This window comes from Heterodontus francisci, chromosome 32 (genome assembly GCF_036365525.1).
Source record: "Heterodontus francisci isolate sHetFra1 chromosome 32, sHetFra1.hap1, whole genome shotgun sequence".
Lineage (NCBI taxonomy): Eukaryota > Metazoa > Chordata > Chondrichthyes > Heterodontiformes > Heterodontidae > Heterodontus > Heterodontus francisci.
This window is the reverse complement of record NC_090402.1, coordinates 11,947,502-11,975,296: the sequence shown is the minus strand read 5'-3', so window position 1 is coordinate 11,975,296 and position 27,795 is coordinate 11,947,502. Positions and strand designations below refer to the sequence as shown.

Here is a 27,795-nt window from a genome sequence, read left to right as displayed (position 1 = left end):
GAGGAAAGTACACTAGTTGGGAAGGGTGAGGCTGTGGAGGGAATCTAAGATGTGGATCCACGTAGTTGTCAACCACAAACCAAAGTTTTCAAATGCAGTTTGGGGTTTCTTTACTCATTTCACAGTATTGGGTCAAGTTTACAATGTCTTGACATTTTTTTGTCAAACAAGACCAACTAGCCATGTTACTTAGCAGTCTAAGTCCAAACACCTCTTAACAGCTGTTTACACCCCCAAAGTGCCAGCTGGAAATAACAACTTGGCATGTTTTCCACGATGTGATAACAGTACAACATAGCGAAGAAGTGGGGAAGGGAAAAGCCTAAAGCAGGCCTCAAATTGGAACATTAATTACCACTGTTAACTTTGGAAAGTTTAAAACCTGGACAGGGGAATAGGATAGGGTGTGGAATCATGGCTTGACTTCTGATATTTACTTTGTTTTTTAAATGTACAGAACCAATGCCTTGCACGTCATCAGACACAAAGGCAAATTGCAGGGGGTGGGCGGAAATAACTGGGATTCTTTCTGGGGGAAGGGGAGAGAAGGAATTGGATTTGGGTTTTTTTTTCTTAGATTTCCAGACTGAAAATCGGACCGCCTGAGCCAAAAGCAGATGGATGGTCTCGATCAAGTTATTGAGTCAAAAACTGTCTCAAGAATTCTTCATTTGACCCTCATTTTCAGCTGATGCTAACTTTTGGGTTTACAATGGCACATCACTGCACCTGTCGACATGGTGGTTTCCTGGAATTCATTATGAGGGATGGGCACAGGTATCTGACAAACAAGTATTTAACAGTTAGCTGATCTACTTTATCCCCAACTATTGGAGAACTGTGCTGGTTTGAGTGGCAACTCTTTATTTGTACGGTGAGTTGGTTTTGATAATGCAGGAAGTCATTCCCATGGCTCACAGCACCACCTGGAATGAGCTTGCGGTGAGCTCAATAGTGCCAAAGCCTCATCAATGTCTGTGTGATTTCCCCCCAGCTCTGTTTTGAGTGGAGTTCAGGTACTTCTGTATTGCAATTGACAACTGAGGTCCAAAAACTCTCCTCTTAGTCAAAGTATTAACTTGACATTGTTGACAAGTTATGCCCAAAAACAGTTGCAACAAAATTTGTGAAGTATAAGCTGACTTTTAAAACTAATTAACATAAAAGTGAGAATGCTGATTGCAGTGTAGTTTGTCATCTCTGTACCACTATAGCAATTTAACCTGGAAGTTGGACTATGACTGGACAGCTGGATAATTTGTATACCACCTCAATTTTGCTTGCAGGATCATAGATTCATATAGTACAGAAGGAGGCCCTTCAACCCATTGAGTTAGTGCTGGCTCTTTTCAAAAAGCTATCCAGTTAATCCCATTTTCCTGTTCTTTCCCCATAGCCCTGCAGTTTTCTTCTTTTGAAGTATTGATAGATTTTTGGATACTAAGGGAAGCAAAGGATATGGGGATGGGGTGGGAAAGTGGATTTGAGGTAGAAGATCAGCCATGATCATCTTGAATGGTAGAGCAGGCTTGAGGAGCTGTACGACTGCTGCTCCTATTATATTTTCACTAAGGCAATATTTCAGGTTAGTGAGACTACAAAGAAGAGGAGAGTTCCAGGTTTTGGTGCTTTGAGGAACAGAAGTTCAGAGGATCATTAATAAAATCAGAACAAGAAAGAAGGTGCGAGAGAGAGAGAGAGGCTGGAGATTTTCTCCTGTCCAGCTGTGAGTCACAGATGCTGAAGATTGACTGCTCCATATACATCCAAGATTGCTTCTCTGAATTGGCTGCAAAGAGGACTGTGAAGGTAGCTCGTAGAGGAGATTGAATCGAGCTTCTCCCTCTTCCCTGTGAACATACCTTTGTTCACCCCATGTCATTTATTAAAGATTAGAACCTAAGCAGCAGATGGGAGCTAAGCTGTATCCCACCACTCCATGCCACAGAACATGAGTACGCCAAGGTGTTTGCACCACCCTGACTGGATAGTTCAAATTTATATGTCTGATAGTTGGAACCAACAAACTGGTGACATTTGACGTAAAATAGAAGCTCTCTCTGACACTGTTAACCGTTGCAAGATATATGGTGAATTTTCCAAAGCAAAGCAAACTGATGAAGATAGTTTGGGCTTTCTCAGTCAATTGCCTGGTCTTTCTAAATGAGCCAATAAATCCATTAATTTTACGTGGTGAGCCTGTAAGAAATTTGGCAAATCACATAGGATATAGGGAGGGGCAGAATGTGATTCTACACTGTATGTTGCACACATGATGTACAAGGGAACTGTATTAGATTTTTGCGTTTGCAGGTCACCCTTCAGCAGGCCTCACCCTTGTAAATAATGTCCTATATTCCAGCATTGCTGCTCCTTTCCACTATATGCACAACAACTGCTATTTATATAGCACTTCTCAGGAGCATTATCAACCAAAATCTGACACTGAGTCACACGTTAAGGCAGTTGACCAAAAGTTTGGTCAAATAGGTAGGTTTTAAAGAGCATCTTAAAGGATGTTAGAGAGGCGGAGAGTCTTAGGGAGGGAATTCCAGAGCAAAGAACTAAATATGGAGCATTTCCATGCGATCACATTTAGCTCGCCAGTGTCCCAGTAATCTTACTGACCTACCAGAGGCACATTCCAGGTGGGCGAATCATTTGCATTATCAAAAGAAAGCTGTTTTTGTTCTGAAGTAAGGTAGATGACGAGCGTGAAGGCATAGTGAACATCATTATTATCACTGCCTATCTCGGCGGTGGTGTTGTACAGGACTTAACATGAGCAGTATAACATATCCATGGCATTGACTGCTGTTGGGATGCCTGCTCTTGCTAACGGTGTTCACCAATATTTAGCACTGATTGGTGTCACTAGACAAATAGTTGGGATGTTGACCACCATGTTGGCTCATGTCAATTTGCAGCCAAAATTCCTGAACTGCTCAGCCCACTCATTGTAGGCCAAAACAAACCATTTTATGCAGTATTGACAAACGTGCTTCATGGTTTTGGTGCGAGCATGATGGATTCCTTGGTGGGTCAGCAAATCATCAACTCGGCTTCTAATTCTTAATTTAGCACCTAAAACTGGTTTGCTCCCAGATGACACTTTATTATGTGTTCAATATGTTGAGTACTTGTTTGTCAGCTGGAACTTGTACTTCCCAACAACCCCCCTCTCTCCCCACCCCCCACCCCCCATCCCCTCTCCCAGTTTGAAAGCCTTTTATGGGTAACCAAGGTCTCATTCTTCCTTTTGCTTTATGTCCTCCCCATGTTTTCGTTCCCACACCCTGCTGCTCCTCCCCTTCTTCCCTCGCCCTCCCTCTTGTCATTTTCCTCCCACGATGCAATGCAGAACTGGGCTCTTCACCCCTGACCTTGCATTTGAGGCTATAGTGAAAAAGCAGATCCAAAAGCTGAAGGAGCCATGTTTGAAGTGCGTAGATATGGTGGTGAGCGAACTCACGGGCACCATCAGAAAGTGTACTGAAAAGGTAAAAGGTCAAACCCTTCTCTTTGAATCCTGCCTTTACTCCTTTAATTTATTTAACTCAAACTAAAATGGTGCCTTTTTCATTCTAAGGCAATGCTGACTAAGATTTCCAGTTGAATATGAGTTTCAGATTTCAGGTGTTTCTCAGAAGAATGTCAGCTGTTGAACTGGACCTTGAGTTATTTATTTGGGCTATGTGAGTAGGCTATATTTCAGTGGACAGACACTGGGTTAATCTAAATCCCTTTAATTTCAGAACCTTTATAGAAGTGAACAATAACTTTTCCAGTGCATTATTGCCCAGTTCCATCTTCCCATTTTCTCTGCTGGTAGAACCAGTTTTTAAAACTAACACTTTAGTTCAGAGATGAAAGGGAACCTATGCAATTTCCAGAATGTAAGCATTCTGACAACACTTCTTCTGAACATGAGATACGCTTTTGCCAAGTTGCTGAACATTATTTCCTGATCTTCACACCTTTGTGTACCCTAAAATATTTAGAAATCAGATATACAGCATGTTCCTAGCTCTCTCTAACTATTCTTTATCACTAACGGATAGGATACTTGAGTGAGTAGGCCAGGTTAAGTCAACTTCCAATTTTCCTCACTTTCCTGCAGAAGACGACTTTGATTCCACGTGGCACCTTACCTGGACAGTTAGCTTTATAATGGGAACACATTTTTGCAAGGGCAGCACTACCTAACAGAAGAAGCTGGGGCTTTTTCTCTACAAAAGCGAAGACTGAGAGGTGACCTGATGGAGGTTTCAAATTACGAACGGGTTTGATAGGGTAGACGTTTCCACTGTGGAGAAGTCCAAATCTAGGAGTCATAAATGTAAGACAGTCACTAATAAATCCAATAGGGGGTTCAGAAGAAACTTCTTTAATCAGAGTAGTTAGAAATATGAAACTCGCTACCATGTAGAGTGATTGAGCTGCATAGCATCGAAGCATTTAAGGGCAAACTGGATAAATACACAAGGGAGAAAGGTATAAAAGGATATGTTGATGGGGTGGAATGATGTTAGATGGGAGGAGGTTTGTGTGGAGCATAAACGCTGCTGTAGACCATATGGTTCAAACGGCCTCTTTCTGTCCTGTAATGTTCTGCGTAACTTGTACAGCCTGTGGTCTTTGTATTAACTGCTTAGAGAGAGAACTGAAAGTAGAAACACTAGTCTCTTCTCAGCTGGAGATGAAACAATCTGTTTAAGTACAAGTGGTAGGGCCTTTCCATATGACACGACATTGGCTCTGAACTCTGCACAGTTCACAAGTATCATCATGTGTAAGGCTACAACAGAATCTGATGGCATTCCGTTGGTTTATGAACAAAAGTTACTTAAAAAAAAGAGATTTTGGATTAGAAGGTCTCCACTTGGGACCAGAAGATACATTGGGTACGGTAGTGTAGTGCTTATATCACCGGACTAGTACGGCAGAGGACTGGACTAATAATGAACTGGAGTTAAAATCCCACCAGGGATGGAGAATTTGAACTCACTTTTGTTTCCAGGTTTGTTTATAAACTATCACTTGAAATGACATTTTAAAAAAAAAACCCCATGTGGTTCAGTAAGTATTTTTTTTAGGGATGGAAAACTGCGCCCCATACCCAGTCTGGACAAGTTGTGACTCCAATCCCACACCAATGTGGCTGGCTCTTAAATGCTCCCTGAATTGGCTTAGCAAACCCCTGTCCATTGTATTAGCAACAAGGGATGGGCAGTAAATGCTGACTTTGCCTCCGATGCCGACATCACCAGAATTAAAATAAGGTGGGAGACTGGCTTGGGAAACGCTAACAAACACATTCGAAAAGATTCTTTTCGAAGAATGCTTTTAGAAAACACTCCCTTGAAGTTAGCCAGTGTAAAAGGATGTGTGCCACCATTGCATTCCACCCTGCAGATAAATCGGCCCCAAACTGATGACCCTGTTTATCTAAAAGTGAGATGAACTGGTCTGTTACAAAGTAGGAAAGAGATTGGAAATCTTCAGCCCTGAATGGAGGCGACTCAGAGGGGATCTCATAGGGTGTAAGAAGAGTACATCTGCTCACTAAATCTTAGCAATTGTGGCACTTCTATCAGATTTTAATCCAATTTCATAAATTACTTCCCAGTCTTCAGAGAACAGAATGCATTCAGCTGTGGTTCACTGGGTAGTCCCTCCGTTGCTGAGTCAGAAAGTTGTGGGTTGAAACTACGTTCCAAAGTGCATAATCGAGGCTGACACTTCAGTGCAGCACTGAGGGAGTGCCACAGTGCTGGAGCTGCCATCCTTCAGATGAGACCTTCAACCAAAGCCCCGTCTGCCCTTTCAGTTGGATGTAAAAAAAAAAAAAATCCCTTGGTATTAGTTGAAGAAGAGCAAGTGTTGTCAGAATTCTTAAATAAAAAATAAGTAAAATACGGTGGATGCTGGGAATCTGAAATAAAAACAGAAAGTGCTAGAAATACTCAGCAGGCCTGGCCGCATCTGTGGAGACAGAAGCAGAATTAACGTTTCAGCTCTGTGACTTTTCATCAGAACCCAGGGGAGTTCTTCTTGTCCCTTACATTCCACTATCTAGTATATTGTGTCTCTTTCCCTCAGGGCTCAAGAAGTTAATAAAACCTGACCCAACAAAGTTCTCCTTCCACTTCCTTAATCCTAGATAATATTCGCCCTCGAGTTTCTGCTGCTAATTGCTTGTGGTTATATAATGAATATTTTATTAGCTGGCTTAGCAACGACTGTCTGTTTATCTACAGTTGCATAATATGTTAGTTTTAGCCTTGAAATCTTTATTATGTGGGATATTTTTTAATTAGAGAGAAAATTGAAAACATTCCTTACGTGAAATATATTTTCTTTACAGTCACATCCATAAATCAATAAATTAATCAATTATGGGCAGGTTCTAATCACCTCAGGCCTCAGCAGTTCAGACCAGGGCCCAAAGGCTCCCTTGAGTCCAATGAGGTCTCAGCAAACTGCCTTCCTGCTTGGGTTTATATTTTCTCGTTCTACAGTTACCCCTGTTAAAATTATCAGTGGATTCAAGTAATACCAAAGGATTGAGAGTGGCTTTACAACACCCTGCCAGCAGCTTCTGAACACCAAGGTCTAATTCGATATAGTTGCTCCAGTTTTATGGGCCTAATATAGGTGCATGATAACCAATTTAGTAAGCCCAACATGCACGGCCATTCAGACCACTGCCAAGTTGGTCAGGGCCTTATTTTTTTTTAGGCGGCTGAGCACGGGCCTCATTTCAATATTGAATAGCGGTTATTGTGCCCCTTTCAGAACCAGATTGTTTAATTTGTTTGTACTTGTCGGAGCTTGCGACGTCCATGCTCTGACTGGTATTACTGGGCCTTGAGCAGCCTAACTAACTGGAAAGGGATTGTCGAAGGACACTTGAGGATAAAGGCCCCAAAACGTACATGAATGTGGTACTTGGGAAGTCGGTAGGAGCAGGAGCGCTCCTCCTGGCTTCACAAAACTACCATGGAACGCCCCTTCCCCTGCACCTATTCCGCCCCAACTCCCCTCCCCCACCCCACACCGACTGCTACCCCTCCCTCCCATCCACCCATACCCCCTTCTAGATTTGCAGTGGGAGCTGTGTAAGGGTGTCTGATTGGTGCCCGTAGTTTGCTTTATCAGGCCTCCGTTAAGTGCACCACCAGAATCATGCTCTGTTTGGCGCGCTTACAAATTTATGCCCCAGATTTGCTGCTTACAGCAACACAATAATATGAAAATTGCTGAGAACATTCATTTAAAGGCTCCATGTGCACCAATGACACAACAACTTGCATTTACATAGCACCTTTAACATAGAAAAACATCTCAACGTGCTTCACGGGAGTGTTGTCAAACAAAATGTGATACCGAGCCACATAAGGAGATATCAGGACAGGTGACTGAAAGCTTGGTCGAAGAGTACAGTTTTAAGGAGCAGCTTAAAGGAGGAGAGGCGGAGAAGTTTAGGGACGGACTTCCAGCAATTAGACGACTGAAGGCGTGGCCACCAATGGTGAAGTCTAGAAAATCAGGAATGTGCAAGAGGCCAGTCATGGAGGAGCGCAAAGATCTCGGAGGACTGGATTTGCAAACAAAGATGCGAATTTTAAAATGGAGGCGAGCAAAATAAACATCCTGCCAATACAAAATGCTTGACCCCCATCTGCTGATCATGTGGAATATGAATTTTAATTTTCTACTTTGAGGAGCTGCCTTAGACTGAGTTCAGTGTGGAAATTTTAATTTGTTTTTTTAGAAGTCAAACTTCATATTCCAGATCACGCCATCTCTTTCCCAGTTGCTCTAATCACTGGCGGGTAAAAGTCCCTCGAGATCTGCACCTTTTTAATTATTTCCTGCTTGCTCATTTTTTTCCTTTATTTTTCTTCACTGGTACTCTACCTCTCTACTCTGACACTGCCTTTCTCTCTCCATTTCTCAATGACATTTCCTGCCACCCCTCTTGTCTTTAGTCACTGCATCATGTGATTGCAGGGAATGCATTCATTCACTACTGGTGAACAGCTATAAACGAGGCATCTTCCCTCCTCCATTTAAAATAAACACTGTCACAATAAGAAAACCAAGGTGCAAACAGGATACCACACTGGCTTCTTTGTGATTCCAGAGATTTAAAGCTCAGACGCAAGGCCAGGTGTTACCTGCTTTTGTCTTTGTTGTTGTCACGTTATGGCCTTGTTTGTACTCCGGGGAATGCAGTGTCGCACAGAGATCCGCCTGGCTGACCGCTGTTGGGTAGCTTTGATTTTGCAGCCCATGGAATATTGAAGCGTTGCCCCTCTACTGAACAGCTGAATCGACAGGAGTTGAGGAAAACGTGGATTTGAGAGGGGGAGAATATTAACTGTTTTAGGCCAAAGCTTATGCTTCAGAAAGTTACTGGGGCTGAAAGGGTTAAATTGAGATCTTGACTCATGCCTTTTAGTCCCTTAAATAGAGAGATTAAGGGGTGATTTAATTGAAGTGTTTAAGATGATTAAAGACCTTGATAGGGTAAATAGAGAGAAACTCTTTCCTTTGGTGGGGGAATTTAGAACAAGGGCCACCTTAAAATTGGAGGTAGGACATTTAGGGATGATGTCAGGAAGCACTTCTTCAAACAAAGGGTTGTGAAAATCTGGAACCTCAAAAAGCTGTTGGGACTGAGGGTCAATTAAAAATAGATTTTTGTTAGGTAAAGATAGCCAGGCAATTTGATGGATTTAAGCTACAAATCATCCATTATCTAATTGACTATTGGAACAGTTTCAAGGGGCTGAATGGTCTCCTCCTGTTCCTATGTTTACCAGTTGACCTAATTTTGGGCCCAGTTCATCAGCTGGCCTCTAATGAGGAGCATAAGGTCCATATGTGTCTTTTGGGAGTTCATCAGTGTGGCCCCACAGCTGACATCTTATGAGCAAGCACTTTAAACCAGCCAAACAAGTTATTGGCAGGGGCTTTGTTTGGTTATCCTTGAGTTGTAGCCTCACTGTCTAGATTAACTGGCACCTCGGTGTTTTGTTGTCTTGTTCTGCTGTAGTTCAGTATTGCACCAATGAGACTAACTGCTTCACAATGAAGTCTCATTTTTCACATTCCTGCTTTTCTCAGTAATGAGCTTTAGTGGCTTTGAAAAGGAAATATTGGCCTTCTTTAAAATTTTCACTTGTAGTTAACAATGAGTTTTACAAAATGTCTTGCATTCTTGGACCCTAATTTATTATTCATCAATAGTAAATTGTCCCATTTTGTGCATATCTTGTGACATTGATGCTAATTTAGTGTTCTCATTATGACCTGGAGCACCATCATCACCTATTAAAGCTACAATCCTCTGGAGTTAAGAATTGAATAGGTTCACTTTGCATGTGGGGGGTGTGTGAAAAGTACTCTTGCTCTGGTGCCAAGGTTGAGAAGAGGCTGTGGCATTGCCTGAAAGAGGCATAGAAAAAAAAATTCCAACGGATGGACTCTGTTGGTCAAGGGTAGCCATTGGTGTTGATCTGTCTGGGGGACAACTGTGATCTGCTCTTTTGCTGGTAGGACTTAAAACAGGGGACAGTGTGAGGAGGAAAAAGTTACATTACAAAGGCACCCCACCCCCCCAAAAAAAATCTCATTGTCAATGTTCAGAATTCAGTATTGGATCCAAGTGATCAAAGTAGAGAAGATATTAAGTGCGTAAGTCTAGCCCCTTGACGTTTCTTATTATCCTTTTATAAATAAGTGAAGAGTTTCAGTATATCTCACCAGGGGAGGAGTAATCATTACGCTGTGTTGATTTAGTTTTAGCAGCACAAAACTAGTTCTATACCTCAGACCCTTCCAGCCAAACTTTGGATGAGAAAAGTGAAGGAGAAAAGTGATCACTAACCTTAAAAAAAGGAAATAATCCTCTGTTTTATTCCCAATGGCCAAGATCATCATTGATGCCAATGACCAGCACTGAAGAAAAGGGTTGCAACTCCGTTTCTTGGTCAAGGCACTGCAATTGGATGATCAGTTGGTAGAAGTGTATTAAATTTGTGCCAATGTTTGAGAATTGCTTACGGCATATTTGGCTATTGCCTGAGCTGGCGTGTAATCTGTTGCGTTGGGTGATGGGGAGAGTTGGTTTGTGTTTAGTTGAAAAGGAGAAGTAGTTAAACCCATGGTGTCTATGATGTGGATTTCTATTAAAATGTAACTTAAAGAGGGTGGGTCAACAGGAATATCCCTTACAGTTAGCTCAGGAAAAGAAAAAGCTGTGAAGGTTGGAGAACCGAAGAAACAATGCACAGCAGTCTATCAGAATCTGAAGGGGAAAGATAGGTGAACGTTTTGGCCTGACCCTTCCTCATGAGGGTTGGCATAGTCAATCAGGGCAGCCTATGTATAGAACTGACCAAAACATGAAGGATAGCAAGGGGCAGAAAAGCAGGCAGAGCACCCTCCTTGTGAAAGCCTGCAGTAAGTTTGAACCTAGACTAACCTGCTAATAATATTAGAAGATGATCAGTAACTGGTTTCTCTGTTGTTTTAATACGAGTGGTTTAGGTTGATTTTAAGTGGATTACCCTGCTGGTAATATGTCATGTGAATGTGTCAAGTGTGCATCTTCTCATATCAGGGACAGCCATCACTAGGCTTTAAATTCTAGATCTCCCCTCCCCCTCCCTTGTTTTTTTTGTGTACTGACATTGCTGTAAAAGCTAGTTCTCTCAAAAAGAGCTTGCATTTACATAGCGTCTTTCATGACGTCCCAAAACACTTTACAGCCAAGAAATACTTTTGAAGTGTGGTCACTATTATAATGCAGGAAAGGCGGCAGCCAATCTGAGCACAGCAAGCTCCCACAAACAGCAATGTGCTAATAGGTGGATAATTTTTTTTTTGATGTGGATTGAGGGATTATATATGGGCCAGGACACCGGGGAGAACTCCCCTGCTGTACTTCGAAATAGTGCTGTTGGATTTTATTACATCTACCTGAGAGGGCAGATGGGGCCTCAGTTTAACATCTCATACGAAAGATGAGATGACGCCTCTGACAGTGCAGCACTCCCTCAGTACCGCACTGGAGCGTCAGACTAGATTTTGTGCTCAAGTCTCTTGGGTGGGACTTGAACTCAAAACGTTCTGCCTCGTGAGCAGGAATGCTACCAATTGAACCACAGCTAAGTGGACCCAACTGAAGAAGGGCAACCCTGCCCCACCACAATCCCTTTCTTTCAGAAGCTGGTGTATCTGCTGTGTATTTCTGCTACTTCCTGTCTTATCCAAAGTTTGGTCATACATGTAGAAAGTAAATAATGACATGGCCTGCCATTTCTTGCATAGTGCAGAAACAATTCCCTTCATAACTTCTGTATTTTAATGTGCGATCACATGAAAATGTTAATGCAACCTTACATTTAATGAAAGAATTGAAGCCTGGAAACTATTATCATAGATATGGCAGACGGTTTCCTAACATCTTTGTATGGTATTCCTCTCTCTGTTATTTCATTGGAGCTGCTAACCCTTTTATTTTAAATAATCTAATAACTCCATTAAAGCACCAGCAAAGGACTGTCAAATGGAAACATTTGCCCACTCATCATTTATAATCTCTCATTCTATATAATCCAGTATTTAGAATTGTAAAAATAATTGCTTCCCTAAATGTTGTTGATTCACCTCAATGCATTAGTCTCAGACAATTAATACTCAATTTTATTAATAATTGGGCACATATTTGTGAGTGAGGCAAATGATATTAACCTTGCATTAACTGAGTTTGTAGTTTTGCCCTGTGGAGAGGAAGATGATCTCCCTTGATCAAAGCCAACAATCAAACCCTTTATGGAATTGTCTCTCCGTTGCAACACTTCTCAGTTTTGAACCTTTCTTGGCAGCCCACTTTTGAGATGCCTTGAGTTGAAATCAGAATAGTTCCTAATGCAGCGGTGAGAGGTCTGAGTATAGTTAAGAACTAAGAATATCAGGCATGGACCTTTAGTGACAGGGGTGGGCCTAGTACAAACTGATTGGATCCATCTAGTTCACCTTGGAGGCTTTGATTATTTGCATAAGTACCTATGTAAGGGTGATTTAAAAAAAAAAGGGAGTGTGCATGAGGACCTATTGATTGCCCCTCTCGACTCTTGTTTTTGCTCCTGGAGAAAGGGTTTTGAGGAGGGGTGTATGAAATACTAGACACAATTGGCATTTCATAATATATTTGACCGGTGTGAAGAGAAAGCCGGCAATTGCCAGCCTAGGGCAGTGTAGGGGAGCCCAGCTTTGCTGCTTACCACCTGCCCATACCTCACCTCCACACCAGTGCTTAGAACTCTCATTGGATGCAAAGAAGGGAATCTCTTTCATTCTGCAGCCTTTTTTTTTTATCTCATTGAGTTCCAAAAAGGGAAGGTGGGAAGGATTGGCAAACAAATTTAAATTATTGTTTGAGGCCCAAGTTAAAACTTCCCATAAGGCCAACATTGCCTTTTTAAAAAATGTACGTCAAATTTCTATTTGTTGTAATTTTTCCACATTGTGTACTAACCTGTTCCACTCCTGTTTATTCCACGAGTGTTATTCTCTATAGCTTGCATGGCTGCCTGCTTGCATGGTTGTAATGTGTGTGTGTTTTTAATGGAAATATAACCAATGAAAAACATATTGCTGTACAATACTGCATGGGTACAGATATAATGTAGTTGCTATATACAATTGATAAATAAAAATTCATTGAAGCTCAGTTAGATCTGTGGGCTAATGTTCATGGTTATATCCACAGTGCTGCTCTCAGTGTTGGAACTGACCCTTTTGAACAATAGAATATAAGCATCTAGATCCTCTTCAAAAAAAAATTCTACTTGCACTTCGTTTTTTAAAATCATTTTCTTTCTGTTCCACCGATGTCATCCTAACTCATCTCCTGCTCGCCAGCTAAGATTCTGAGCAGGGGGCTCATTCGTCCCCATCCCGATGCCTATTATCATTGTCGCTGTGTAGCCAGCTGCTTGGAAGAATGGTTGGAGAGGAGGAGGAAGAGGATGGAGGAAGACCCAGTTTACAGTTCTCCTTCACTTTGGGTTTGGAGATGCCCCTAGCCCTTGTTCCAATGAGATCAGGGGCACGTTGGCACAAAACTTGTGTCCGCCCAACCTACGTGCCTCATTGCCAGTCGTCTTGTGGCATTGTAAATGTGGACCAGATATTCTCTTCCGGCCACTTCCTGTGCTGCGGAGGATCTGGCTAATTACGTTAGGGGTTGGGGTTGATGGGTGGGTGCAGAGGAGAATTCCTTAAATCCTTGCATTTTCATGTTTGCCTATTTACAGGGCTCAATGAAATTAGCTCTGAGAATTCCCTAGCTGTACAGGAATTTTGAATTTCGCAAACTCTATTGTTTCCACCATCAATTTGATTTCAGTAAAACACCGTGAATTTGATAAAAGCCCAGGTTCAAAGTATGAATTGGCCACAAATTTCTCTCTGCTATATTGCCAGTGCCGTCAGTAGAATCTAGGCTGAATTGAGTCTGGCTGAATGCATTGGTCAGCTCAATGCAGTAATGTTCTACAATGTGCTCCTGTGTTAGATGCCTGAATGTTGTACGTTAGTAGGGAAAATGCATTGGGCTGTTATCTACTTGTCTACCCGGTTCTCTGTTACAGTTGGGACAATACCCGCACTTAAGAGAAGAAATGGACCGGATTGTGACCACTCACATCCGAGATCGGGAGGGGAGAACAAAACAGCAGGTATGGAATCCAGATTGACTGGAGTGACTTGCCTTTACTTTGTAATGGCTCGGCATAGGAGAATGGACTTGAGCTTGAGCGTACAATCATAGAATGATGCAACACAGAAGGAGGCCATTTGGCCCATCCTCCCATGATGGCTCTTTGGTAGAGCTCTCCAATTAATCCCACTCCCTAGCTCTTTCCCCATCACCCTTTCCTCTTCAAGTATTTATCCAATTTTGAAAGTTCCTATTGAATCTGCTTCCACTGCCCTTTCAGGCAGCACATTCCAGATCACAACAACTCACTGCGTTTATAAAAAAAATGTTTTCCTTGTATCACCTCTGGTTCTTTTGCTAATTATCTTAAATCTATGTCTTCTGGTTACTGACCCTTCTGCCACTGGAAACAGTTCCGCCTTAATTGCTCATTCAAAACCTTTCGTGATTTTGACTTCTATTGGGCTGCTCAGTTTGCAAAACAGCCAATCAGATAATTGCACCAATAAAAATCCAGCTCTTGGCAAAATCGTTCAAACCCTGATTCCTGACTGAATGAGATGAGTGACTCTTGTCTCTGAATTGGGAGACTTGCAGATTCAAGTCTCACTCCCATGAGTTTAGCATGATGTGTAGGCTGACACACCAATGCACTGCCAAGGTGCACTGTCAGGGGTGATGGCATTAAGATGAGACGTTAAGCTGGTGCCACGGTTCAGGTGATCCTGTGACATGATTTGAAGAGGAGCAGAGAGCTTTTGCACTTTAAGATCGCACAATGTCAATTCTCCACTCCCACAAATATAATCATTTCATTCTTTAGTGATTCCAATCACCCCACACCACAATCACACCAACCTACGTGCCTCATTGCCAGTCGTCTTGTGGCATTGTAAATGTGGACCAGATATTCTCTTCCCGACACTTCCTGTGCTGCGGAGGATCTGGCTAATTATATTAGGGGTTGGGGTTGGTGGGTGGGTGCAGAGGAGAATTCCTTAAATCCTTGCATTTTCATGTTTGCCTATTTACAGGGCTCAATGAAATTAGCTCTGAGAATTCCCTAGCTGTACAGGAATTTTGAATTTCGCAAACTCTATTGTTTCCACCATCAATTTGATTTCGGTAAAACACCGTGAATTTGATAAAAGCCCAGGTTCAAAGTATGAATTGGCCACAACTTTCTCTCTGTTATATTCCCAGTGCTGTCAGTAGAATCTAGGCTGAATTGAATCTGGCTGAATCTCTAGCATTTCCTGTTTGAGAGCCCTCATCATTTTCACCTTTGCCCAAGATCCTTCTTTGTGCAAAATGGCTTTCAGGCGAAGTTGGTGTACAGCAAAGTAATTAGATATGAAGCACATTGAGATGGTAGACATGATAGAGTACCATTGAAGTGCAAGTCTTTAGCTGGCTCACTGGGCTGAGTTACTGTAGATGCCTATGGCCATTGGAGAAATCAGTGACTTCAGGAGAGAAAAACTGATCAGAAACTAGGGGCGGCGCAGTGCTTAGCACCGCAGCCTCACAGCTCCAGCGACCCGGGTTCGATTCTGGGTACTGCCTGTGTGGAGTTTGCAAGTTCTCCCTGTGACCGTGTGGGTTTTCGCCGGATGCTCCGGTTTCCTCCCACAGACTACTGTAGGGTTAGTATAAATGGGTGGTTCTTGGTCAGCACAGACTCGGTGGGCCGAAGGGCCTGTTTCAGTGCTGTATCTTTAAATAAATAAAAAAGAAATATATACACACATAGAATCGTAGTATGAGACAGCACAGAAAGAGGCCATTCAGCCCATTGTGCCTGTGCCAGCTCATTGAAAGAGCTACCAATTGGTCCAACTCCCATGCTCTTTCCCCATAGTCCTGTAAATGTTTCCTTCTCAGGTACTTATCCAATCCCTTTTGAAAGCTGCTGTTGAATCTGCTTCCACCACCCTTTCAGGCAGCGCTCTTCAGATCATAACAAAAAAAAAATACTCTTCATTTCCCCCTTTGGTTCTTTTCCTATGCCTTTGCTACCTCTAGACTTGACTATTCCAACGCATTCCTCACTGGTCTCCCACATTCTACTCTTGGTAAACTTGATCATCCAAAACTCTGCTACCTATTTCTTAACACGCACCAAATCTCGTTCACCTATCACCCCTTGTGCTTGGCTCTCGGTCAAGCAATGACTTGATTTTAAAAGTCACCTCCTTATTTTCAAATGCCTCCAGGGACCCGCCCCTCCCTATCCCCGCCGCCGCTGAAATTAAGAACGGGGCAGGAAGGCCTGTTGCTGCACGGGGAGCATGGCAAGAAAAACTATGGGGATTGCTTGCTGGCTCTGGGGGCAGGGTTGGGGGTGGGGTTCCTCGCTAAAAGGCACTTTGTGCCTAAATGAGGGACCCGGCGGCGGGAAGAGGAGTCTGCTGGGAGCCATCTCCACCACCCCCCCGCCGCCCTTGCTACTGACACTTCCCCCTCACCCTCCTCACGTCCCCCGTCCTGTAAGACCCCTCGTGGCCTGAGTCTCGCACTGCTCTTCAGTCTTGGGGAGTTGCCCCACCGGCAGCAGTCACCGCCTCTGCAGTGGCACTGCTCAGTCAAAGAGTTGCCGGCCTCTACTTGGCCGGCAGCTCTCAGAAGTTGGGACTTCTGTCGCCGTGGTCCTTGATCCTGTGGAAGGCCCACCGCTATCCAGCTAAGTGCCTAATTGGCACTTGATTTGGCGGGCCTCCCATAGAAGGGACGATGTGGGATTCCCAGCTGTGCTTTTGCTGGTGGTCAAGACCCCCATCGCTCGGATGAAATCCTGGTCAATATCTCCTTTTGCGTCTCGGTGTCATACCTAGTTTGATAATGCTCCTGTGAAGCACATAGGGGTGTTTTATTATGTTAAAGGCGCTATATAAATATAGATTATTTTTGCTTTCTGGACGTTGTTATCTTGAGTTGATTGATTTTCTTCAGCTGACCAATGATGTGAAACAACTAGATTAGGGCAGAAAATTCTGATTTAACCAACATGGTCCCCAGGCCCTCAGCACCGGTCCAAATGATGAAGCCGATTGCTGCTTTTAACCACACTACTACGATGAGATGCTCTTTTGGTTTACAGCTTGTAGCAGGCGAGTCTCCAATCCAGGGTTTGCCCTGACAATGTCGCCTGTCTGCTGGAATTCAGGATTTCTGGGGCTATCAAATAGGGATGGTGTATTGTGATACACACACTCTTAGCTCCACTCCTGGAGGTTTTGTTCCTGCACTGTGGTGTCTTTGGCACACAACGCGCTGCATTTTTATTAATAGCTCAGCTCAGTGACTGTCCTTTTGCCCTCCAGGTCATGCTGCTGATAGACATTGAGTTATCCTACATGAATACAAACCATGAGGATTTCATTGGGTTTGCCAAGTAAGTAAATACTTAGTCCAGAACTTGTGTAAATGGTAGCTCTGTGTAAGACTGTTCTCTATATTGTGATAAATCATTTGGCAAAAAGTAATTCAATTTGAGGCTTCCCCACTGGTTTAGTGGGTGAAATGTGCTACCTTCAGTCCTAGCAGTCAGGAAGGCTTGCAGTTTCAATTCCTGCTCTCTGCTGATTTAGCCGATCTCAGCCCTTCATTTCTCGAAGGTCCTGAAGCAATTGTAACAGTCCTCACGGTGGCAAGGGTTGGGTTTTATAATTTGCCTCCACATCTCTGGGCAATAGAAGATCAAAATTGGCCATTATTTCTGTATCACTATCTACCTATTATAACACATGGTATGTGTATGCTTGGGTGTGCATGTTCACATATGTGCATGTGTGCGGACAGAATTGCGATGCCCCTCATAGTTACACAACTCACTGGCAAGGCTTGCTCCTGAAGAACGGCCGATTACTAGAGGGACTCCTGAGGAACCCTGGCCCACCATGGGAAGGAGGCCTTTTATTTGTAGGTGATTGGAAGCCAATTAACTGTATTTAAAGGTCACTGATGACCTGCATCAGAGGTGTGACTCGTGCATTACTGAGCAGGTTGTTATTCAGGGCATTCTCCAGATAACTTTTTTCTTTAATTCTTTCACTGCTGAAGATTTTTTTTAATTGCAATTTTTCTCTTGTTTTACAGCGCACAACCGAGGAGCAGTCAGCTGAGCAAGAAGAAGGCCGCAGGCAATCAGGTATTCAACTGGTAACCGGGAGCAACCTGGATACAGTCAGGCTTGTATGTGATTGGATGGAAGGTTAAAGCACAGCCTTTGACCAGCCCAGGCTGAATTCCAAATTTAAAAGTGTCCCCAAAGGACTGATGCAGATCTTCACTGTGGTCTCTTAGCTATTACTGTGTCCTGAAATGGGATAGATCTTGAACACAGGCCCACTGCTCACACATACTGTCCTTGCGTAGACTATCATGTATATTAATGGTAATGTTAAAGGGGAAAATCGTTTCCTGGTGGATGAGTTGGTAATTCCTCAGTTGAGTGTAGTATTGGATCATCCAGACTAGTAAGGGTCCCAGGTTCAATGTCTGGTCTTTGGGGAGGCTGAGTGAATAAAATAGGCCCAAACAACCTGACGCTTTTCTGCTGCGATATTTTCCAACACCGATTGCATTATCTCGATCTTAATGACACACTCACCTCACACAGTAACATTAAACTTCATCAGCTGCTGGTCCAGAGTGTAGCACGCCCTTTTAAGGATTTCTCCATGTGTGTGTGTTTTTTTTTTAATCCCAATTTTCTCCCCCATGTCTTGAATGTAGTGGGGGTGAAATTGGATATGGTGGGGTTGCAATGCAGGCGGAATTCCGTTTGCCAACTATTACACCACACGCCCACTGCTATTGAAGCCAATGGAACTGAATATCGGGCGGAGCGTAGAATGGGAGATCGATGCGATTCTGCCTATTTTTGTGACCCCGCCCATGACCAATTTAACCCTCGCTGTCTCTTACAGCGTGCAGTTTCATGAGTGACAGCTTCTCTCTCCGTAACTTCATACAAGTGACTGGCCTTCACACGTGAGCCTGGACTGTGAGGTACTGATAGAGTTGAGGTGGGATGGGGGAATGGGGTAGCATTTCAGGCTAAGCATGATCCTGTCGTCATCAGATATCCTCACACCTACTCCATGGAAAACAATTGGAAGGAGGAACCTTGGCTGGCTTTTCCGTTCTCTAGCCCAGGAGACGCAAACTCCAATTATAGACTGAATTAAGGAGTGGTTGAACCTGGGCCTTTCCGAGTCTGCATGGCTTTACACTTGGTCAATACATTCAACAATTTGACCAACCATGATCTTACTGAATTGGGGAGCAGGCTCGAGGGGCCATTTGACCTCCTCCTGCTATTTCTTATGTTCCTAGTTGGTGAGCTCAGGCCCTCACTTTTAAAGTTTTTAGCTACAGTCAAAACTTTAGGGACGAGTGCAAAGGTCTTGTGAATCCAGATTACTCCTTATTGGCTGCCCGAGCTTGCTAGGGTGCTGCCTGTCTCTTCCTCCGTCTCTCGCTGCCTGCCTGCCATTGGCTGGGCTACAAATAAAATGAACGTAAAGTGGAAGGTCAGATGTAAGCACTGATGAATGCTGACCAGGAGATTTGGTCAGGTTGGGACCGGTGGAGGAGGGGAGTGGAATTTACAGAATGAGGGCCCAATCAGTCCACCTGCAAACCAGTAATCAGAACCTCATCATTTTGTGGACGACACGTGTTGCATTCACTGCAGTTCACCAGGAGTCAGGCAAACAACGATTCTTCCTACCACCAAATCTTGGAAGAAGAAATGCGACAGATTCTACAGCTACCATCCCCTTTAAGAGCTTTATTCAGCTGTGCTGGTCTTATTTTTTTTTTTCGTTGCTTTTTATGCGATTTTCATTTTTTTTCTCATCCAGGTAATGTTTGTGATGATGAAGCTCATTCAAGTGAGAAATTTCAAGAAAAATTAATTGATACCAGTACAAACAGCAAATGATCAAAATCAAACTTCTGGGACCATTGAGGCAGGAACAAGTTGGTAAATTTGGACCAGAGTTTCCTTCGACACATTTTTTGAAATCCCCAAAATATTTCTTTGCGAACTAATGAAATCTCAGAAATTCTTCATCATTGAAATTTTTCAGCACAAGTTTCTTTCGGATGTCCATTTAAAAAAAAAATATTGATTGCAAGTGTTTCTTTTACAGTCTATTTCCCAGGCCTACAGCAGTTTTAAATAACTGCCTTAAAGCAGCCAAAAATCACAATGGCTTGAATGAGCTGCCAGGATAGGTGTGTTGTATTTGCTGTAAGTGGATTGTACTGTAAGCAAATGCCATCCCTTATACTAGTGTAATAATCAGGCTCATTTATATTCTCCCTTTCTTTATTGAACCTTCCTCCTCTTGCCACTCCTCTGCTTGGCTTCTTTACATCTGCTATGGTTACTCTGTGAAGGATGAAATTATGGTGAGTATATCGTTGCTGTGGAAACGCTGGTTAAGTGTTGGAGCTACATCTGGGCAGGGTTGAACAGTCCAAATTTGAGATTCAGGAGGGAGTGGGGAGATACTTCCACATGTGAGCTTTTGGTGGGTGCATTTCCATGCTGGGAGTGCCTAAATGGAAGTTTTCCCCCTGGCATCTCCACTGCCTTTTATATTATCAATTTCAGTTGTCACCTTTCACTTCACAGGATGACACGTAAGTGGGAGCAGGAAGTTACAAAGGGACAGGTTGTCTAAATAAGCGGATAAAACTATGGTAGATGGATTTCATTCTGGAACTGCGCGAGGTGGATCCAAGAAAGACGCATTGGAATTTAAGAGAGAGACCAGAACCTGTGGCAGAGCAGAAAGTTTTAGGTGTTCAGCTACACAAATGACTAAAAGCTGGTGCGCAAAAGTCTTCAAAAAGAAGGTTTTGCCTCAAGGTGGTTGGGATGGAAAAGTGAGGAAGTGATGCTTCAGTTGTACCGAGCCTTGGCTAGGCCTCATCTGAATTACATCGTTCTGTTTTGGGCACTGACCTGCAGAAAAAAATATATTGGTCAAGGCAGGAGGACAGAGCAAATTCAGCAGAATGATATCGGGGGTTAAAATAAAAAATGAGGACACGTGGCACAAATGTGGTTTGTACTCCCTGGTGTTTAGCAGGTTGAGGTTGATCTAATCTGGAATAGATGCAAAAAATATATTCCATCTGGTGGGAGAAGTCCAGAACAGAAGGGCACGAGCTTAAAATTAGAGCTAGGCCATTTAGTGGAGATAGTGGAAAACTGGAACTCACTTGGCTAAAAGGCAGTGAATCTGTTGAATTTTTTTAGACTCAGATTTTAGTTAGACAAGGCTATTGACTAATTATGGAGCCAAGACAGGTAAATGGAGTTGAGGTATGGATCACTCATGATGTAACTGAATGGTGGAATAGGCTTGAGGGGCTGAATAGCCTCCTCCTAATCCTGTGTTCTTGGAAAGGCAAGATAGGTTTGGATGGCGAAGATCTCCGGTCAACTTGATCTTCTTCTTGCAGAATGCCAACGTTAGCATCTATCTATGACAGTACTGAGCTATTCCTTAAATGCGAGAGGGAGGGTGAAGCTATCGGCAAAGCTCTGAAAAATGAGTCCACCATTCCTGGAATAAAATATTATCTTTGTCTATTGCTGCAAATGACCATTTTGTGAGTTAATCAACTGTGACTTCATCAGTGATGATATTCTTTATTGAGTGAGGTTAAACAGGAATCTCAGTGACACAGTAATGTCTCTGTTCCTTCCCACTGCCTTCCACACAGTGCAAGTTGACATTCCTATTGCCAAAATATTCTGAGGAAATAAAAAATAGTTTGCTTGCCTTTCTATCATAGTTTTTTAATATTTGGTAATGCTGGCAAATGAGTGGCAGCCAATATATATTTTGATTGAGTCACGGAGTTTCCCTTTAGCCGAATGCTGAAACCCTATTCATCCCCGATCAGAAAGAGCTGAAGAGTTGCAGCATTGATCCTGTTTCTGTTCCTGGCGGAACCCAGATGTACATCCGCTTGACTGTGCGTTCTGTATGTTTAGTTACGTAGCTTGAGCTGATAGTCTTTGGCTCTCAACCTTTCGTTCTGTTGCATGTTGCTTTTTTTTCCTCTATCTCCTTTGTTTTGGCTTTAGCTTTTCACAAGTTTGACTGTTGGACCCCCTTGATGCCTTGTGTTTCCATGGGGAGTGGGTTTGTGTGGTTTTTTTTAGGTTTCAGTATCAAGCTGAAATTTGGTTTTAAATGTGAACCTAAGTGGATGAAACGGGGGTGGGGGGATTAGTTCATCATTTTGAAGATGGTGATTCTCTGTGACTTCCATATGAAGCTCTGGTGGCTCCCACTGGAAAAGGCAGTGAAAGTACAGATTCAGGGCCTGGAAGACAGGGCTTCTACACTTCACTCACAGGATATCATTTAATCATCAACCCACGTGACCCCAAAGAGAAACTTGTTTTATTCTATTTGGATATTCACAGTGCCAGTTGTTTGCTGATGGTGTAAATCTATGTGCCATTCCTGTAAAGTACAATTGCTCTGCCTTTTGCAGGCCATTCTGTGCATTCCCTGCTATTTTGGGCCCACTGCCAAACTCCTCCTATAGGGGAAGCACAAACCAATAATTGGTTCCTTCCCATCCCAAAAATTATAAATATGGTCCATTATTTCCACATACAAGATAGGCCCATCTCTCGCATCCCTCCAAAGAAGAAATTTAAATGGGAAAGGAGGATAGGGGGGATGTTTTCTGTTCAAAGCATCCCCCTCCATTCTCTGACCCCTGCTCCCCTTTTTCTCATTATGTAGGGTGCAAGTTTGAGGATGGAGGTTAATCTCGGGGAATAGTGGGCGGTGATAATTAGAAACTGCTCAAGTTCCATTGTCATATTTGATCCTGGCATCAAAAACCCTAAAATCGATTCTAACCTTTTAATCAACTACCCAAATTTCTATACAGAGAAGACATACTATTTTTTTGTATATAACTCTGCTGTAACATGCATTGATTTACATTAGATGTGTGTAAATCCAAGCTGTGTTATATTTTAGATATTATAGTTACTAACCTGCTTTCCGTGTGTTAATTCTTCCTTTATATTTATTTCAGGTGATCAGGAAGGGTTGGCTCACGATCAATAACATCGGCATCATGAAGGGAGGTGCTAAAGAGTACTGGTTTGTGCTGACGGCAGAGAATCTGTCCTGGTACAAGGACGATGAGGTCAGTTCATCATTTTCTTCCTTCTTTAAAGGTGTTGGTTGTAGGGACAAAAAGGTGGTTTTAATTTCAAATGGAGAAAACCTGGGGCTGGGTACAAAGGCTCAGAGTGGAGGAACACACCAAGGCTGGAAAGTGTCAGAGAGAAGAGGAGGCAGGTTAGGAAATAGTGGTTACATGATGCTGAGGGTTTTACAAATCTGTAGATTGCGGGAAGGACTGACAGAGGTGCTACAATTGGAGAGTGTTACCCTGCCTCAACCCTTGCCTCATTTCAACAATGGAACTCATTCACAGTTCACGCCTGGTTCAAGTTTAATCTTACAGTAGCTTGGAAGCAAATCACTGACTGCACCTGGCAGTCTATGGGTTTTCGATGACAGTGATGTGGGGCTGCATTTTACTAGCCCTTCGGTGTCAGGGATCATGGCGGGGGGGGGGTGGGGTCCAGAAGTTTCTTCTGGGAGAGACCCGCCATGACCCCTGATGCCGAGAAGGCCCTGCCGCATTTTACCGGTGGTGGCAAGGCCTCGGTGTGACCCTTTCATTTTAATATTAAAATTCATGAAAAAACATACAAATAAACTTAACCAACCCACGCCGATATTCTGCTGCCGGCTGGAACTCGCGCGCTTTCGGATGTCCGCACAGACATCCAAGGAGTGACACTGAATGGGAATGGGGAGCAGTGAAATTCTCAGGGCCAGGGGGTGGTGGGGAGCAGTGAAAACTGATTGAATTGGCTGAGGGGATGGTGGGAAGGGGTTGAAGGGCAAAGAGTGCAAAGTTTGGGGTTGGAAAGTCAGGACTGGCAAAAATGTTTTTTTTCGGGGCTGAGAGGGAAATAAACATATTTCATTGTTGCGGGGGGTGGAAGAGGGGCTTTGATGTGTAATGAACTGATTTTATTCAAATAAAAGGTGATGGTGGCTTTAAAAATGCACATACTGTCAGGGCTTGAAGCCCTTTAAAAACGGCGCCAGACGCCATTGCTGAGGACGGAGCAGCCGCCCCCCCTTGACATCATCGGGGGCGGCTACTCTGCCCCCTCCATTTAAATGAAGCCCCACCCAAAATATCGCAGGGGCTCAGCTGAAGGCGGATTCGCACGAGCGGACTGCCAACTTCAAAGAGCACACCGCCGCGGTTTGCGGCGCGCTCGTAAAATTCAGCCCGCACTTTCACCGACATTGATTTCCAAAACTGACAGAAACTATGGAAATGAGGGAGGCGGTTACATTCCGGGCAATTCGGGGCCTGCGCCAGCTAAATGTAGATGAGTACACATGGAATTGCTTTGGAATCAACATCTGGAGCAACCACTGGGCAGCATGAGAAAGTATGTCAATCCTACATCCAGTGTTTGTCAGCAAGTGGGTGACATGCAGATGCTAGATGGGAAGCATGGTCAATGTGAAACGTTGGTGGTTAGAAGCATCAGGCTGTATTTGACGCACAGAGTGGAAGAGGAGAGGGTGAGAAAGGGTGTCGTGCAAAGTTGGTGTTTTAAGGCACTTCTTTGATCAACTCCGCGCAGCTATTTTGGGGAGGATTTTTAGCCCCCAAATGGGGCGAACACGGCAGGTGGGTGGGCGCAAAAATTTGTGCCACTGGCCGGTAGGCATGTTTCCTGGCATCCGGGCCATATCCCCAGAGACTGGATGGGGGAGTGGCTGGGCTACCTGCCTGGGCAAGTGTCAAGTAGCCAATTGAGCACATTAAAGACCCATTCAGCATAATGTCAGAAGAGAGAAATAATAACCAGGCGAATAAAGCATCAGTGCTGAGGGACAGGTTAGGGGGTAGAGCCCAAATAAGAGTTCTATATACAAATGCATGGAGTGTAAGAAATAAACTAGATGAACTGCAGGCACAAATTCAAATGGCAGATTATGATGTGGTGGCCATTGCGGAGACGTGGCTGCAGGATGGTCGGGACTGGGAACTAAATATACCTGGTTATAAAGTTTACAGGAGGGACAGGGAAAATGGCAGAGGGGGTGGAGTAGCCTTACTGATTAGAAATAATATCACCTCATTGGTGAGGGAGGATATAATGAGGGGAAAGCATCCAGTGGAGACCTTATGGGTGGAAGTGAGGAACAGAAAAGGATCTAAAATGGTTATAGGTATTGTGTATAGACCCCCTGGTAGCAGTTCTGAGGTGTTAGATTGTATAAATGCACAAATTAGGCAAGTGTGTAACATAGGCAGAGCAGTATTAATGGGGGATTTTAACTTACACATAAATTGGGAGAGGCAGACTAGCACCCGTCAGAAAGGTAGTGAATTTCTGGAATGTGTCCGGGATAGTTTCCTACAGCAATATGTCCTAGATGTAACAAGGGGACAGGCAATATTAGATTTAGTTATGAGTAATGAGCCAATTATGAGTAATTAGTAGCCTAACTGTGCATGAACATTTATCAAATAGTGATCACAACATGATCGAATTCAAGGTAGCGTTTGAAAGTGAAAAGCACGAATCAGCTACTAGAATTTTAGACTTGGGTAAGGCTGACTTTAACAGGATGAGACAGAGACTGTCCACGGTAAACTGGGTAGATCTGTTAATGGGTCAAACGACTGAACAACAGTGGAGAATATTTAAAGACCACAGTGTAAGGTCCCCCCACCAAGCTGAACTGAGGGGCTGGATCCATGGGAAACCCCTCGAACTGTATCGTTAATATTTTCATTTGCTGTAAATGTAAAACTGTAATTGGCACGACAATTGTGAAATGGAAGGGTTGTGAAGAAACTCATGATAGTATTGAAGGAAACTGATCTCCCTTGCAATGTTTGTATTTTTTGGTGCTGTTTGAAACTGTTTGGCAATGTAATTTTTGCAGATTTTTATGAATAAAGTATATTTTGGAAATAAAAAAAAAGAAACATTTAACGAAATACAGAGTGAGTATATACCCCTGAGAGGAAAAAGCTCAACTTCACAGAAAAAACAGCCATGGACAACTAAAGAGATTAGGGATAGCATAAAACAAAAAGAAATGGCTTACAAAAATGTAACATGCAGCACAGATCCGGCCGAATGGGATTGATACAAAGACCAGCAAAGGGTCACAAAGCAGCTTATAAGAGCTACTGAAAGAGATTGTGAAAAGAAACTTGTAAGGGACATCAAAATCAATAAGAAGAAATGTTATAGTTACATAAAGGGAAAGCGGGTGGTCAAGAGCAATGTAGGCCCACTAAAAGCTGAAACTGGAGATAGTGTCATTGATAATGGGGAAATGACAGACATGTTGAACAATTACTTTGCCTCAGTATTTACAGTTGAAAAGGAGGATAACTTGCCGGAAGTCCCAAAATAATTAATCGCCGATAGGGGACAGGGACTTAATACAATTAATGTAAGTAAATCATCAGTAACAAGGAAATTAATGGAACTAAAGAGTGAGAAATCCCCAGGACCTGACGGTTTCCATCTGAGGGTGTTAAAGGAAGTAGGAGAGCACATTGTAGATGCCCAAACTATAGTCTTTCAGAGTTCCCTAGGTTCAGGAGTGGTCCCTCTGGATTGGAAAGTTGCACATGTCACTTCACTTTTTAAGAAGGGTGAAAGGGGGAGCCAAGGAAATTACAGACCAGTTAGCCTGACATCTGTGGTGGGGAAGTTGCTGGAGTCTATAATCAAGGATAGGGTGACTGAACACCTAGAAAAATTTTGGTTAATCAGGGACAGCCAGCATTGATTCATGACGGGAAGGTCATGCCTGACAAATCTCATTGAATTTTTTGAAGAGGTGACTGAGGTAGTGGACAGGGGAGTGTCCATGGATGTTATTTATATGGACTTCCAGAAGGCATTTGATAAAGTCCCACATAAGAAACTGTTAACTAAGGTAGAAGCCCATGGAGTTGAGGGCAAATTATTGTCATGGTTTGAAAGTTGGTTGAGTGGTAGGCGACAGAGAATGGGGATAATGGGTAAGTTCTCCGATTGGCAGGATGTAACTAGTGGTGTCCCGCAGGGATCTGTGTTGGGGCCTCAATTATTCACATTATTCATCAATGACTTGGATGATGGCATAGTAAGTCACATATCCAAATTTGCTGATGATACAAAGTTAGGCGGCATTGTAGACAGTCTAGATGATAGCATAAAATTGCAAAGAGATATTGACAGACTAGGTGAGTGGGCAAAACTGTGGCAGATGGATTTCAATGCCGGCAAGTGTGAGGTTATCCATTTTGGACCAAAAAAGGATAGAGCAGGGTACTTTCTAAATGGGAAGAGGTTAAGTACAGTGGATGTCCAAAGAGACTTGGGGGTTCAGGTGCATAGATCTTTAAAATGTCACGAGCAAGTGCAGAAAATAATTAAAAAGGCTAATGGAATGCTCGCCTTTATATCCAGAGGATTGGAGTATAAAGACAGAGGTTATGCTGCAGCTGTACAAAACCCTGGTTAGACCCCACTTGGAGTACTGTGAGCAGTTCTGGGCACCACACCTTAGGAAGGATATATTGGCCTTGGAGGGAGTGCAACGTAGGTTTACAAGAATGATACCTGGACTACAGGGGTTAAGTTATGAGGAGAGATTACACAAATTAGGCCTGTTTTCGCTGGAATTTAGAAGGTTAAGGGGTGATCTGATTGAAGTCTTCAAGATATTAACAGGAAAAGACAGGCTAGATAAAGATAAATTATTTCCACTGGTTGAAGATTCTAAAACTAGGGGGCATAGTCTAAAAATTAGGACCAGACCGTTCAGGAGAGATGTTAGGAAGCACTTCTTCATGCAAAGGGTGGTAGAGGTTTGGAACACTCTCCCACAAACAGCAGTTGAAGCTAGAACAGTTGTTAATTTTAAATCTGAGATAGATAGATTTTT

The 27,795-nt window shown here is 43.2% G+C and overlaps 1 protein-coding gene across 1 annotated transcript in view; it reads left to right on the top strand.

Annotated features, from left to right (window-relative positions):
- The window catches only part of LOC137347632 (dynamin-1-like), a 224,562-nt gene that overhangs the window by 95,713 nt on the left and 101,054 nt on the right, over positions 1 to 27,795 (top strand). The window contains exons 11-14 of the mRNA XM_068012240.1: positions 13,671 to 13,757; positions 17,062 to 17,132; positions 17,837 to 17,888; positions 22,829 to 22,942. Of these exons, the coding sequence (XP_067868341.1) occupies positions 13,671 to 13,757; positions 17,062 to 17,132; positions 17,837 to 17,888; positions 22,829 to 22,942 (324 nt within the window). The remainder of the gene's footprint in view (positions 1 to 13,670; positions 13,758 to 17,061; positions 17,133 to 17,836; positions 17,889 to 22,828; positions 22,943 to 27,795) is intronic.